At 32.2% G+C, this 13934-nt stretch overlaps 1 protein-coding gene across 1 annotated transcript; it reads right to left on the bottom strand.

Moving 5' to 3' along the window:
* Positions 1-265: 265 nt before the first annotated feature.
* On the bottom strand, positions 266-7359 carry LOC139846589 (protein EDS1-like). The gene is made up of 3 exons (XM_071836067.1): positions 6983-7359; positions 1728-2606; positions 266-1178 (listed from the first exon to the last, which is right to left on the bottom strand). The coding sequence occupies exons 1-3, from the start codon at positions 7292-7294 to the stop codon at positions 483-485; spliced, it is 1887 nt and encodes a 628-aa protein (XP_071692168.1). The 5' UTR covers positions 7295-7359; the 3' UTR covers positions 266-482.
* Positions 7360-13934: the final 6575 nt, after the last annotated feature.

The raw sequence follows: 13934 nt of genomic DNA, 5'->3' as shown, positions 1-13934 counted from the left end.
CTCAGCAAATCTCGTCTCGACTATCTCCCACAGACCCTTAGCACGAAGCAAATTTTCCATCAATTCGTTCCAGTGATCATAATAGCCATCGAATTTGGGGATTTGGGTTACGTTTTTTTTTCACTCATACTTGCTCACACGAATGTTGCTGTTGCACAATAACGATTAGTATTTCGGCTCTGATGCCAAATGTAATGTATACTAAAACACTCACAAAGTTGGCGTGAAACACTTGCCATTTTCTGGGTTTATTGATGAACTTAAATAGGATTACAAAACGGAATAATAAACTAGTACCAGTATCTGGCACTAATGTTACATCACCTAGTGGCTTACAAAATGGAATAATAAATAAAACATACTAAAAACATGTAACAAATAAACGACTTCCACCAAACTCGGAAAATCTGATGAAACAGTCTTATTCCAAACATTATGAAATTGTTCATCTCACGCCTCTGGAACAATAATGTCTACTTCATTTATTCAAGTTTCTCTTGCAACGTAGGCATAATATAATCTCCCCAAAACACATCTGCATCGTCAATTTCAGACTTCCACTTCGCAACGTTAATCGTTAACCTCTCAAATTCTTCCTTAACCTTTTCACGTGTCATCTTATTAGGTTCATCATACTCCTTCTTAAGTTCCTCAACCACTGCTACAAAATTACTCTCTGAAACCGTCTCAAAGCTCATAACATTTGCATGTTCATACCATCTCTGTGTAAATTTGTATCTCTTTGGCCTAACTCCCATATAACCTTCCCCTTTCGCGTGTCGATAATAATTTGCAATATCCAATGGCTCAACTAGCCTTCTAAATGCAGTCCCTGCAACCAGCAACTTATCCCACACCTCAAATTCATCAGGAAGGTCTTTACGCATCACCATCTCGATAACTACGTCCCAAATTTTAGCTTGCTCTAGCCGGTTTACATTAGCCACAAAGTCCCTTTCTTTGCTCTGTTTTGTAAAAGATGCGTAATAATCTGGACTGTCGTTACTAGGATCTTCTTTGTACTTGCGAATTTCGTCTAGAATAATTTCAATGATCTTTTGATCAGATTTTGATGTAACTTGAAATTCTCTCATGAATTTTTTAATTTGATCCCAATTTTCATTTTTTCTCTTTTCTGACTCTTCAACAGCCATCAGACACCATTTTGCCCTTGAAGTCTACAAAAACATGAATATTACTACATATGGCACAAACGGATTGATTCTATAATTTTGAAAATTGAGTAATATTATACCTCGCAATCAAGACCATACACCAAAAACTAGGTCCATTGGGTCAACCATTTGGGTTCATTGGGTCTCGAGAAAACAAAGGGAATGGGTCCAATATGGACCCATCTTTAGTCCGTTAATATATTAGAAGGTCCATCTAGACCCATTGAAACCCATTTCAACCCATTTCAATATATATAAAAAATAGTAAGAAAAATTAGAAAAATAAAAAGCTAAAAAAAAACTAATTAAAAAAAATATTAACAATTATTTTTTCTTAAAAAAAATAACAATTATTTTTTCTATAAAAAAAGTAATAAAAAAGTTAAATGAAAAATGGGTCTCGACCCGACCCAACCCGTTTGGACCCGTTCGACCCGTTTGAATTTTGAGACCCATTCAACCCATGACCCGTTTTGACCCAAACCCATTTGGCTCTCGACCTACCCCAACCCGTTTGCCAAGCTGTAATATTAAATATTCGTCACTACTCACCAGTTCAAACAGAGCTTTGTTTGTTGTACGAACATCAGCGCCTGTAGTACCATTAGATGTCAACAGGTCTTTATTAAGGTTTTTCAGATAAACCTTTTTTTCCAACTGCAAACCGTTCTTCTTTAGTTCGGTTTCATAACTGAAATTTTCATCTAAATTGTTTCTAGAAAATTCCGCTAGATCTTGATCTTCACTCGGCAACTGCAAGAAATAAAACAGTAACTGTAGAACAGCATTTGGATTTTGTACAACGAGCTGTTGTCTGGGAGTAATTGAATCTTGAGTTTCGACTCGCGTGCAGAAAACGAAATCACCAAAGGGCCGGTAAGGGGAGACTTGTACAAAGTCATTCGACAACTTATCCTTTAAAGAACCTGTAGTAGGTTCCATTAGATCAAATGCATCATGACTTGCAACTGTTGATGCATTAATCAACACATTCTCAAAGAAATTAATAGCTTCTTCAGGTGTTTCCATATGATCATTATCAATTGTTCTGTCTGGAGTCCTTTTATGAAATAGTGTGGGAAATTTGGATTTGTGAGTGGTGGAGTTGACTTTTTGTTGAAAGAAATTAAAAATATCTGGTAGATATTTTTGAATAGATGTTTTAGGAGATAGCATAATACGAGGAACAATGTCGTGCTCCATGACATAATGGTTAAAATGGCATCCCCATTTCTCGCGTCGGACTGAATGCGAGAGCGTCTCGTCACCGATTAGAGGGGACCCGAAAGTAACGCAATGGATTGGAACTTTATGTTTGCGTTTTCTTGCGTATTGGTCAAGCATCCATAGGGTTGCAAGACTTGCTATAGCACCACCAGATGAATGTCCTGTTAACAAGATCTTTTTACCTTCCTTTACAGCATTATCCACCTGAATCATCCACAATTTGAGATTTAGGTTTAAGACTTGCTATAGTACCACTATATGAATGTCTATCTTTTACACTTATTTTTCAAGTTTATTGTATGTTTGAAATGTAAAATTATAGGTGTTTACTTGAATTGTTTTGGAAAGAAAGGAAAATATCCAATGCAATTTTGTATTGTAATAACACAAATAATTCAATTGTCTTCCTTCCTATTTCATTTTTGTATCTTCTTACTTCTATTTTCTTTTCTTTGGTTTTCTTTTAAATGGAAAAAGGAAAGGAAAACAATGGAAAAAATAATACATTTATTCTTGAGTTTTTTTTCCTCATGGAAAAAAAAGGAAATGAATAAAAATGTTTGAAAATGAGCATAGATCGAAGAATGTGCTTTCAATGGTGTGCTTGGTTTCATACAATTCAATTGTGTGTTTGGTTCAAATAAAGGAATGAAAAAGGGAATGACAAAGGTATAATATGGAATGGAATAGATATAATCATTCCTTTTGATAGTGGTTGGTAGAAATTATAGTGTTAGAATGAGAAGAAAAAAAAAACACCATTAAAGTGTTTATTTTAAATCAAATTTTGACCATTACAAGAAATTATAGAATGTAATATGGTTTTTCCTTCTGCAACAACTCATATATATGACATTGTCCATCTTTTAAAGCTAAAGGTTCTTGAGTACTGTAAACAATCCTGACAAAAAAAAAAAAAAAAAAAAAATCTAATACTATTTTGCTCAATTATAAAACAAATAAGCATAGAGGAGAAAAATAATACAGAGATATAACGTAATACTTCCTTTGGCCTACTTCAAATTTCAGTTGTAGTTTGATTTCATTGTAAGTAGTTTAGGGAAATGCAGTAGTTTAGGAATTAGTAGAAACAAGAAAAGAAAAAGAAAATTAGACGATAAGAAAACAGAAACAAAAGTCAAATAAAGTCAAAGTTCTTGACTCTTTTTCGCTACTTCTTCATCATCTAATTCCATTTCAATGTCATCTTCGAATTCAAGCATTACCACTGAGCTTGGAGACGGTGACTCTGACTTTTTATGGTCAAACTTATTGCCATTCTAGGCAGTGGCGGATCTAGAAAATGTTTTCACTGGGGGAGTTAATTCGTTGAACACGTAACGGGTCCGGTTATGTGTGACAAATCGGGTCGGGTTATGTTGAACTATAAAATTGATATCCATTATTAATTTTTATGTAAACAAATATTGAGATATTAATCAAATACTGTAAATTGTTTCTTTGATTTTGAAATTTACATCTATGTTGATACTTTCAAAATCTATCACACATCACAACTGAATATTATACGTCCATTCTGGTTTAATATAAGTTGTTTAAAGACTACTCATTCACTATATTCAATATATAGAGTGAGTGGGAGTTAAGAATATATGAATTAATGTTCATTGAAATACTGATTTGAAGGAACTAGGCGAAGTTAATAAAACATGTTTTACGAAATATATAGAGAACATATAATATCAATGAAGTTTGAGAAGATTCCCACATCGACTCATATACATATGTGTCCCACTATCTCGTCTTTATATAAACAAAAATGGAAGTACATATTTATCTCAACAGGTTGATTCTCTTGCTTAGCCCACTGGGGTCATTTTTCTTGATGGGCTGAAATTATTAGTCCAAAAGCCACTAATAACACTAAAAATTAATTTTCCATTGGGGTCAACTGCCCCCAGTTGACCCTATATAAATCCGCCCCTGATTCTAGGTGGTAAATGGTACTAGTAGCGTGATCGACTGTCCGCATGATGATGTTTTAATAATGGACAGTTGTGATTTAATCATGTCAAAAGATGATGAAAGTTTTAAGTTTTTTAAATGACAACGGTATTCTCAAAAATTATTTAGGAGAAGCTTGTACTTCTAAAAGTATTTTAGATAAACATAATAAGTTCTCCATTTCAATTCTAAGTCCACTAAATTGAACTTTTGTTATAAATCCACAATCACATAAACACCGTTTGATAATTTGCATCCATCGTTCATAATTTCTCACTAGTTGCTCATCTCTCAAGATCTCCCACATCAGAATAACGTATTACTCCGCAAATCCTTCCCACATTAAACAATATTTATGCTTACATAGTTGAACATCTCTTCTTATTTTTTGATTTCTAGAAGAAGAAAAGATGATTAATTTGCTTTTAATCAAACGAAAAAGAATACACTTTCTTATTTAAGTGATTGAAATTTGAATTAAAAATGTGTGTTTGAAACTTTGAATGACTAATTATAATATAATATTGTTTACTAAATTTAAGTAATAGTCTATCAGAAAAAATGTAATTAATAAAAATTGAAGATTGATATATTCAAATTTGCATGATAAATTATTGGTGTTAAACGATAAGTAGTATTATAGTATATTTTTGCGTTTTAACCATCACCCATTTATACAATGAACGGAGGTGCGAAGATGTGGAAGTAGCATTATGGTCGTGAGCCAATGTTATAATAATAAGTAGATTAAGTTATAAGTTAAGATTTTCTTTTAAAGCATAAATTAGACATTAACATGACAACTATAATGTTTTGGAAAATATTTATGAGGACTACCATCATTTGTTAAATATTTTTCTAGAATACAATGCTCTGTTAATAAACTCATGAAAGTTTGATGTTGGAGAAGCTTTATCATGAATATCTAAATCTACTCAATCACCACCATATGCAGAGGCGAAACTAGGATTTTTTTGACCGGGGGCAAAAAAAAAATTTTAAACCGTAGCAATTTTTTTGGATACAATTGCAAAATTTGAAGATTTTGGGGCAAAAGTTGGAGATTTTGGGGCAAAATTTGAAGATTTTGGGGCAAAAGTTGGAGAATTTTGGGCAAAATTTGAAGGTTTTGGGGCAAAAATATGTAGGTTTGGGGGCAAAAAAAAAAATCCACCGGGGGCAAAGTCGAAAAACCCAAAATTTTTACACTGAAAAAAAAAATCCACCGGGGGCGCCCGCCCCCCCCTGCCCTTCATCATTTTCGCCTCTGACCATATGAATGTCTATCTTTTACACTAATTTTTTAAGTTTATTGTATGGTGGAAATGAAAAATGATAGGTGTTGTCTTAAATTGTTTGAAAAGAAAGGAAAATATCCAATGTAATTTTGTAATAACACAAATAACTCAGTTGTCTTCCTTCCTATTTCATTTTACTTTACTTCTGCTGTCTATTCAATTATTTTCTTTTAAATGGAAAAAAAAGGAAAACAATGGAAAAAATAATACATTTATTCATATGTTTTTTTTTTTGGTTGGTTGAAAAAGAAAGGAAATGAATGAAATTGGTTGAAAAATGAGCACTGATCAAAGAATTTCTGCTGCAAGTCTTTTCGTTATAAATGGCGGACTACAAAGATGTAGAAATCATGTGTGTGTCTGTAATGACTAATAACACTAATAAAGTCTCACTTAATGTTAAGTTGTTAACTTTTGTTGTTTTATTATTCTCGTTTTCGTTTGATAGTTATCTTCACCATTTCATTTATTTTCATTTCGTTCCAGACACATTTAAATCATTTTCACTAAGTATTACTTCCTACATCCCATAAAGAGTGTCTTCCAACAAAAAAGTTAGAATTTAAAATATGTTGTTAAAATGTCTATTTTGTCCTTCATTTAATTTAATATGTTATCAGAAGAAAAGGTAGAATTGGAGTTTCAGTAACTTTTTTGTGTTATTTTGAGTAAGGAACATTTAATTTGAGACAAAACATAAATAGTAACGTGGACTCTTTTTATGAGACGGAGGAAGTACGTTTTTTTTTTTTCATTCAATTTCTCAATTTCACATTCTATTATTTCATTCGATATCTCTATTTCACATTTTTTGGTAACGAGTAGCCCTATGAAAGAGCACATTGGCTTCTCCCATAGCTGGTAAACCTCGAAACCGGGAACTCAGGCGTCACGCGGATGTCAGGCAAAGCACCTTCTATTACATTCTTTTTTTGCACTAGAAAAAATCTGAGAACAAGTGTAAATTTTCATACTAGTGAACACATTGTTTGTGTTCATAAGATAGATTAAATGAGATGAGGTATAAGCTATTGTCAAAGAACAACTTGCAAGTTTAATAACACTTATATTGTTTGAAATTGTAGTAATCTGATAATTACTATTTTAAATATGATTATCATAACTTTAAAGTGGGAATAGTTAATTATTCAGTTTCAAACTTCATTTGGTGCTTTTCTATCTTAGTTTAGTAATCATCAAAATAAATAATTCATATCTATTAACTTTAAGTTTCTAACCTTGTTGACTTCTTATGTAGGCATGTAAAGACAGACCCAAAACAATGCAAACAAGAAAAGGAAAGTCAACTACATATACCTCTGATTTGAACCGGGTGTTATTCAAGATATCTTGAAATGTACTCTGAAATACCGAGTTGACCTTGGCGAATTGACCCTCCCCGATTCGCAAGAGAGCCGGAAACACTTTAGGATCAACGCCTACGATTCCAAAACCGTTGTCATGGTACCATTCAGATACAGATGGCCCTTTAAAGGCAATGATAACCTGTTTTTTGGTGTTAATTTTATAAGGTTGGTTGTGTTTATGAACTTCCATGGATTCAGTGAGAGCTAGTTTAATATGCTCATTATTCATGCCAAATTCCACTGATTCTATCTCTACCTCCATTTCACTCCCAGGTTTACCAGATTGTACACAGTTTGTAAATTGTTTGTTGTATGTAGTGTTTGTTGTATGTGGTTCTTGTTGATTGCCTTTGGCCCCTTAGCTTATATTTATATTTATATACATAATTAATAAAATTATCAAATTATTGTTTGAAAAAGACCAAGACATTTCGAGGAATCTTTAGACCAAGACTTTAGCCCTTTAGCTTATATTTAACAAAATTATACTTAAAGTCTTGTCTTTAATATAGAAGTTTAAGTTTAACTTAATCGTGCAATATGATATGAGGTTATGAGACTTTGCTAAAGGGTGAAAGATGGTACAGGTAAAAAAGCAATGTGGTTAATTTATAAAATTAAATTATTCATGCAAGTATAGAGTTTGATCACTCGTTATCTTGAACTAATAAATTGAAATGTCAACTCAACGTCAACACAAATTTAGAAAAATCAAAGACGTCACATATATCAATATTTCTTCATTATATAGTTATATTATTATATTATTATTATTTATTATTTATTATTTATATATAAAATAAGAAAAATAAGTTGTCCCATATTAAATGTCCTCCTTTCGTTGCTAACACTGAATTTTCCAGTTTTTTACTAGAACGGAATGGGGTGGAAAAGAAAGTGTAAGAAAGGAAATTATCAAAACATAGTTTAGGTGTATCCTTAAACATCATGTGTGTGATCATAATCATAATCAGTAAGTATATTTTTTCCTAATTAAAATACAGTGAAAGCAATATTTAAAATTTAATTAATTGACATACTATATGACGTGAATTGTCAAGAGCATCTTTTCAAGGAAATTAACTGGAAATCATGAATCAAGTCAAGGTAATATACTTGTTATGTTCTCGACAATTTAATGAAAATTTAATTGAGAATTTCAATGAAATTTTCTTGAAAAGATGCTCTCGACGATTTAGAGGCAACTTGTTATGTTCTTTTGGTATATCTTATTCGTTAAGTTTTAAGGTAATGTACTTTCTAATGATCCAAATGCAATTTTCAATCGAACCAACTTAGTAATCTCGATGACAAATGAATTTCTTTTATCTAATTTAGAGTTGAGACAGCTACAGCTTGTCCTAGCTATGTAGATAGCATAAGCAAAAGGACAATGCATATTATGTTAATTTATTCATTTGTTGACCTGTGAAAATTGCGAGCTCGTATATATTACTTCCATGAAATTTCCCTGTAATCACAGGGTTGGTGAGTGCTGCCCGGTCACATTGACATCGACACAATAATACTTTGTCGTCCTCTTTTGGAAATTGCGAGCTGAATTTCCAAACTCAGTAAGCCATATTAAGTATTTTTTTTATTTTATTTTATGTTATATATATACACATATATAAATATATTGGTTTAAGTAAACAGACTTTTCTTCTAAAGAAGATAAAAAAAATCTACTTTAATTGACTTTATCTTTTTGTCAATTTTATTAAAATGTAGTAACTTTTATTCAGATTACCAGGGACGTCTCAACAATCTAAAGGTTCTAGATGAAATAAAAATGGACCCACATGAAATGTCCCGTTCATATTGATTATAAACGTTCCATATTAATTGATTTCGTTGCGAGGTTTTGACCTCTATATGAGACGTTTTTCAAAGACTGCATTCATTTTTAAAACAACCATAACCTTTATAAAAGTTTTAAAAACATTACGTAGATTATCAAATAATGATAATCTAAAATATCCTGTTTACACACGACCATTACATAATGGTTTACAATAGAAATATATTACATCGACATATGTTTCTTGAATGCAGTTTTTACACAATATCATACAAACATGGACTCCAAATCTTGTCCTTATTTTAGTATGCAACAGCGGAAGCTCTTAGTATTCACCTAAGAATAAACATGCTTAAAACGTCAACAAAAATGTTGGTGAGTTATAAGTTTAACCTATATATATCAAATCGTAACAATAGACCACAAGATTTCATATTTCAATACACATCCCATACATAGAGATAAAAATCATTCATATGGTGAACACCTGCTAACCGACATTAACAAGATGCATATATAAGAATATCCCCATCATTCCGGGACACCCTTCGGATATGATATAAATTTCGAAGTACTAAAGCATCTGGTACTTTGGATGGGGTTTGTTAGGCCCAATAGATCTATCTTTAGGATTCGCGTCAATTAGGGTGTATGTTCCCTAATTCTTAGATTACCAGACTTTATAAAAGGGGCATATTCGATTTCAATAATTCAACCATAGAATGTAGTTTCACATACTTGTGTCTATTTTGTAAATCATTTATAAAACCTGCATGTATTCTCATCCCAAAAATATTAGATTTTAAAAGTGGGACTATAACTCACTTTCACAGATATTTTCTTCCTTGGAAATAAGACTTGGCCACGGATCGATTCACGAACCTATACAAATATGTACATATATATCAAAGTATGATCAAAATATAATTACAACCATTTTTATTATGTTTTAAAGATTTGAGTGTATTAAGTCAGATGTCCTCGTTAGTAACCTACAACTAGTTGTCCACAGTTAGATGTACAGAAATAAATCGATATATATTATCTTGAATCAATCCACGACCCAGTGCATACACGTCTCAGGCTAGATCACAACTCAAAGTATATATATTTTTGGAATCAACCTCAACCATGTATAGCTAACTCCAACATTACTAAATATAGAGTGTCTATGGTTGTTCCAAATAATATATATACATGGGTCGTTATGATATGTCAAAACATTTGTATACGTGTCTATGGTATCCCAAGATTACATAATATATTAGAATACATGTATAATACAATATAAGCTTGCTATGATATGATTTATATAGATTTGTTAAACATTTCCCGTAGCTAAAAAGATCAAAAATATCCAATCTTGTTTTACCCATAATTTCTTCATTTTAAATCCGTTTTGAGTGAATCAAATTGCTATGGTTTCATATTGAACTCTATTTTATGAATCTAAATAGAAAAAGTATAGGTTTATAGTCGGAAATATAAGTTACAAGTTGTTTTTGTAAAGGTAGTCATTTCAGTCGAAAGAACCACGTCTAGATGACCATTTTAGAAAACATACTTCCACTTTGAGTTTAACCTTGATTTTTGAATATAGTTTCATGTTCATATGAAAAATTATTTTCCCAGAAGAACAACTTTTAAATCAAAGTTTATCATAGATTTTAATTATCCAAACCAAAACAGCCCCCGGTTTCACTATGACGGCGTATATCCGATTTTATGGTGTTCATCGTGTTTCTAGGTTTTAAATCATTAAGTTAGCATATCATATAGATATAGAACATGTGTTTAGTTGATTTTAAAAGTCAAGTTAGAAGGATTAACTTTTGTTTGCGAACAAGTTTAGAATTAACTAAACTATGTTCTAGTGATTACAAGTTTAAACCTTCGAATAAGATAGCTTTATATGTATGAATCGAATGATGTTATGAACATCATTACTACCTCAAGTTTTCTGGATAAAACTACTGGAAATGAAAAATATGGATCTAGCTTCAAAAGATTCTTGGATGGCTTGAAAGTTCTTGAAACAGAATCATGACACAAAAACAGTTCAAGTAAGATTTTCACTCGAAATAAGATTGTTATAGTTGTAGAAATTGAATCAAAATTTGAATATGAATATTACCTTGAATTAGAAAGATAACCTACTGTAAATAACAAAGGTTCCTTGATATTAGATGATTACTTGGAATGGATTAGAAAGCTTGGAAGTAGACTTGCAAACTTGGAAGTATTCTTGATTTTTATGAAACTATACTTATGGAATTTATGAAGAACACTTAGAAATTGAAGATGGAACTTGAGAGAGATCAATTATATGAATAAAATTGAAGAATGAAAGTGTTTGTAGGTATTTTTGGTCATTGGTATATGGATTAGATATAAAGGATATGTAATTTTGTTTTCATGTAAATAAGTCATGAATGATTACTCATATTTTTGTAATTTTATGAGATATTTCATTCTAGTTGCCAAATGATGGTTCCCACATGTGTTAGGTGACTCACATAGGCTGCTAAGAGCTGATCATTGGAGTGTATATACCAATAGTACATACATCTAAAAGTTGTGTATTGTACGAGTACGAATACGGGTGCATACGAGTAGAATTGTTGATGAAACTGAACGAGGATGTAATTGTAAGCATTTTTGTTAAGTAGAAGTATTTTGATAAGTGTCTTGAAGTCTTTCAAAAGTGTATGAATACATATTAAAACACTACATGTATATACATTTTAACTGAGTCGTTAAGTCATCGTTAGTCGTTACATGTAAATGTTGTTTTGAAACCTTTAGGTTAACGATCTTGTTAAATGTTGTTAACCCATTGTTTATTATATCAAATGAGATGTTAAATTGTTACATTATCATGATATTATGATATATAATATATCTTAGTATGATATATATACAGTTAAATATCGTTACAACGATAATCGTTACATATATGACTCGTTTCGAAATCATTAAGTTAGTAGTCTTATTTTTACATATGTAGTTCATTGTTAATACACATAATGATATATTTACTTATCATTTAGCATAATTAACCAAGTGTATCAATATCTTAATATGATTCATATGTACCTAGTAAGACGTTGTTATAACGATAATCGTTATATATATCGTTTTCGAGTTTCTTAATTTAATAGACTCATTTTTATGTATATAACTCATTGTTAAAATACCTAATGAGATACTTACTTATAATAAAATCATGTTAACTATATATATAACCATATATATGTCATCGTATAGTTTTTACAAGTTTTAACGTTCGTGAATTACCGGTCAACTTGGGTGGTCAATTGTCTATATGAAACCTATTTCAATTAATCAAGTCTTAACAAGTTTGATTGCTTAACACGTTGGAAATATTTAGTCATGTAAATATCAATCTCAATTAATATATATAAACATGGAAAAGTTCGGGTCACTACAGTACCTACCCGTTAAATAAATTTCGTCCAGAAATTTTAAGCTGTTGAAGGTGTTGACGAATCTTCTGGAAATAGACGCGGGTATTTCTTCTTCATCTGATCTTCACGCTCCCAGGTGAACTCAGGTCATCTACGAGCATTCCATCGAACCTTAACAATCGGTATCTTGTTTTGCTTAAGTCTCTTAACCTCACGATCCATTATTTCGACGGGTTCTTCAATGAACTGAAGTTTTTCATTGATTTTGATTTCGTCCAACGGAATAGTGAGATCTTCTTTAGCAAAACATTTCTTCAAATTCGAGACGTAGAAAGTGTTATGTACAGCCGCGAGTTGTTGAGGTAGCTTTAGTTGGTAAGCTACTGGTCAGACACGATCTATAATCTTGAATGGTCCAATGTACCTTGGATTTAGTTTCACCCGTTTACCAAATCGAACAACGCCTTTCCAAGGTGAAACCTTAAGCATGACCATTTCTCCAATTTCAAACTCTATATCTTTTCTTTTACTGTCCGCGTAGCTCTTTTGTCGACTCTGGGCGGTTTTCAATCGTTGTTGAATTTGGATGATTTTCTCGGTAGTTTCTTGTATTATCTCCGGACCCGTAATCTGTCTATCCCCCACTTCATTCCAACAAATCGGAGACCTGCACTTTCTACCATAAAGTGCCTCAAACGGCACCATCTCAATACTAGAATGATAACTGTTGTTGTAGGAAAATTCTGCTAACGATAGGTGTCGATCCCAACTGTTTTCGAAATCAATAACACATGCTCGTAGCATGTCTTCAAGTGTTTGTATCGTCCTTTCGCTATGCCCATCAGTTTGTGGATGATAGGCAGTACTCATGTCTAGACGACTCCCCAATGCTTGTTGCAATGTCTGCCAGAACCTTGAAACAAATCTACCATCCCTATCAGAGATAATAGAGACGGGTATTCCATGTCTGGAGACAACCTCCTTCAAATACAATCGCGCCAACTTATCCATTTTTTCATCTTCTCTCATTGGCAGGAAGTGTGCTGACTTGGTGAGACGATTAACTATTACCCAAATAGTATCATAACCACTTGCAGTCCTTGGCAATTTAGTAATGAAATCCATGGTAATGTTTTCCCATTTCCATTCCGGGATTTCAGGTTGTTGTAGTAGTCCTGATGGTTTTTGATGTTCAGCTTTGACCTTAGAATACGTCAAACATTCTCCTACATATTTAGCAATATCGGCTTTCATACCCGGCCACCAAAAGTGTTTCTTGAGATCTTTATACATCTTTCCCGCTCCGGGATGTATTGAATATCTGGTTTTATGTGCTTCTTTAAGTACCATTTCTCTCACATCTCCAAACCTTGGTACCCAAATTCTATCAGCCCTATATCGGGTTCTGTCTTCCCGAATATTAAGATGTTTCTCTGATCCTTTGGGTATCTCATTCTTCAACTTTTCTTCTTTTACAACCCCCTGTTATGCCTCCTTTATTTGAGTAGTAAGGTTAGTACGAATAATTATATTCATAGCTTTTACCCGTATAGGTTCTCTGTCCTTTCTACTCAAAGCGTCAGCTACCACATTCGCCTTCCCCGGGTGGTATCGAATCTCAAAATCATAATCATTCAACAGTTCAATCCACCTGCGTTGTCTCATATTCAGTT

This window comes from Rutidosis leptorrhynchoides, chromosome 5, assembly GCF_046630445.1.
Source record: "Rutidosis leptorrhynchoides isolate AG116_Rl617_1_P2 chromosome 5, CSIRO_AGI_Rlap_v1, whole genome shotgun sequence".
Lineage (NCBI taxonomy): Eukaryota > Viridiplantae > Streptophyta > Magnoliopsida > Asterales > Asteraceae > Rutidosis > Rutidosis leptorrhynchoides.
This window is presented reverse-complemented; position numbering and strand designations above follow the sequence as displayed.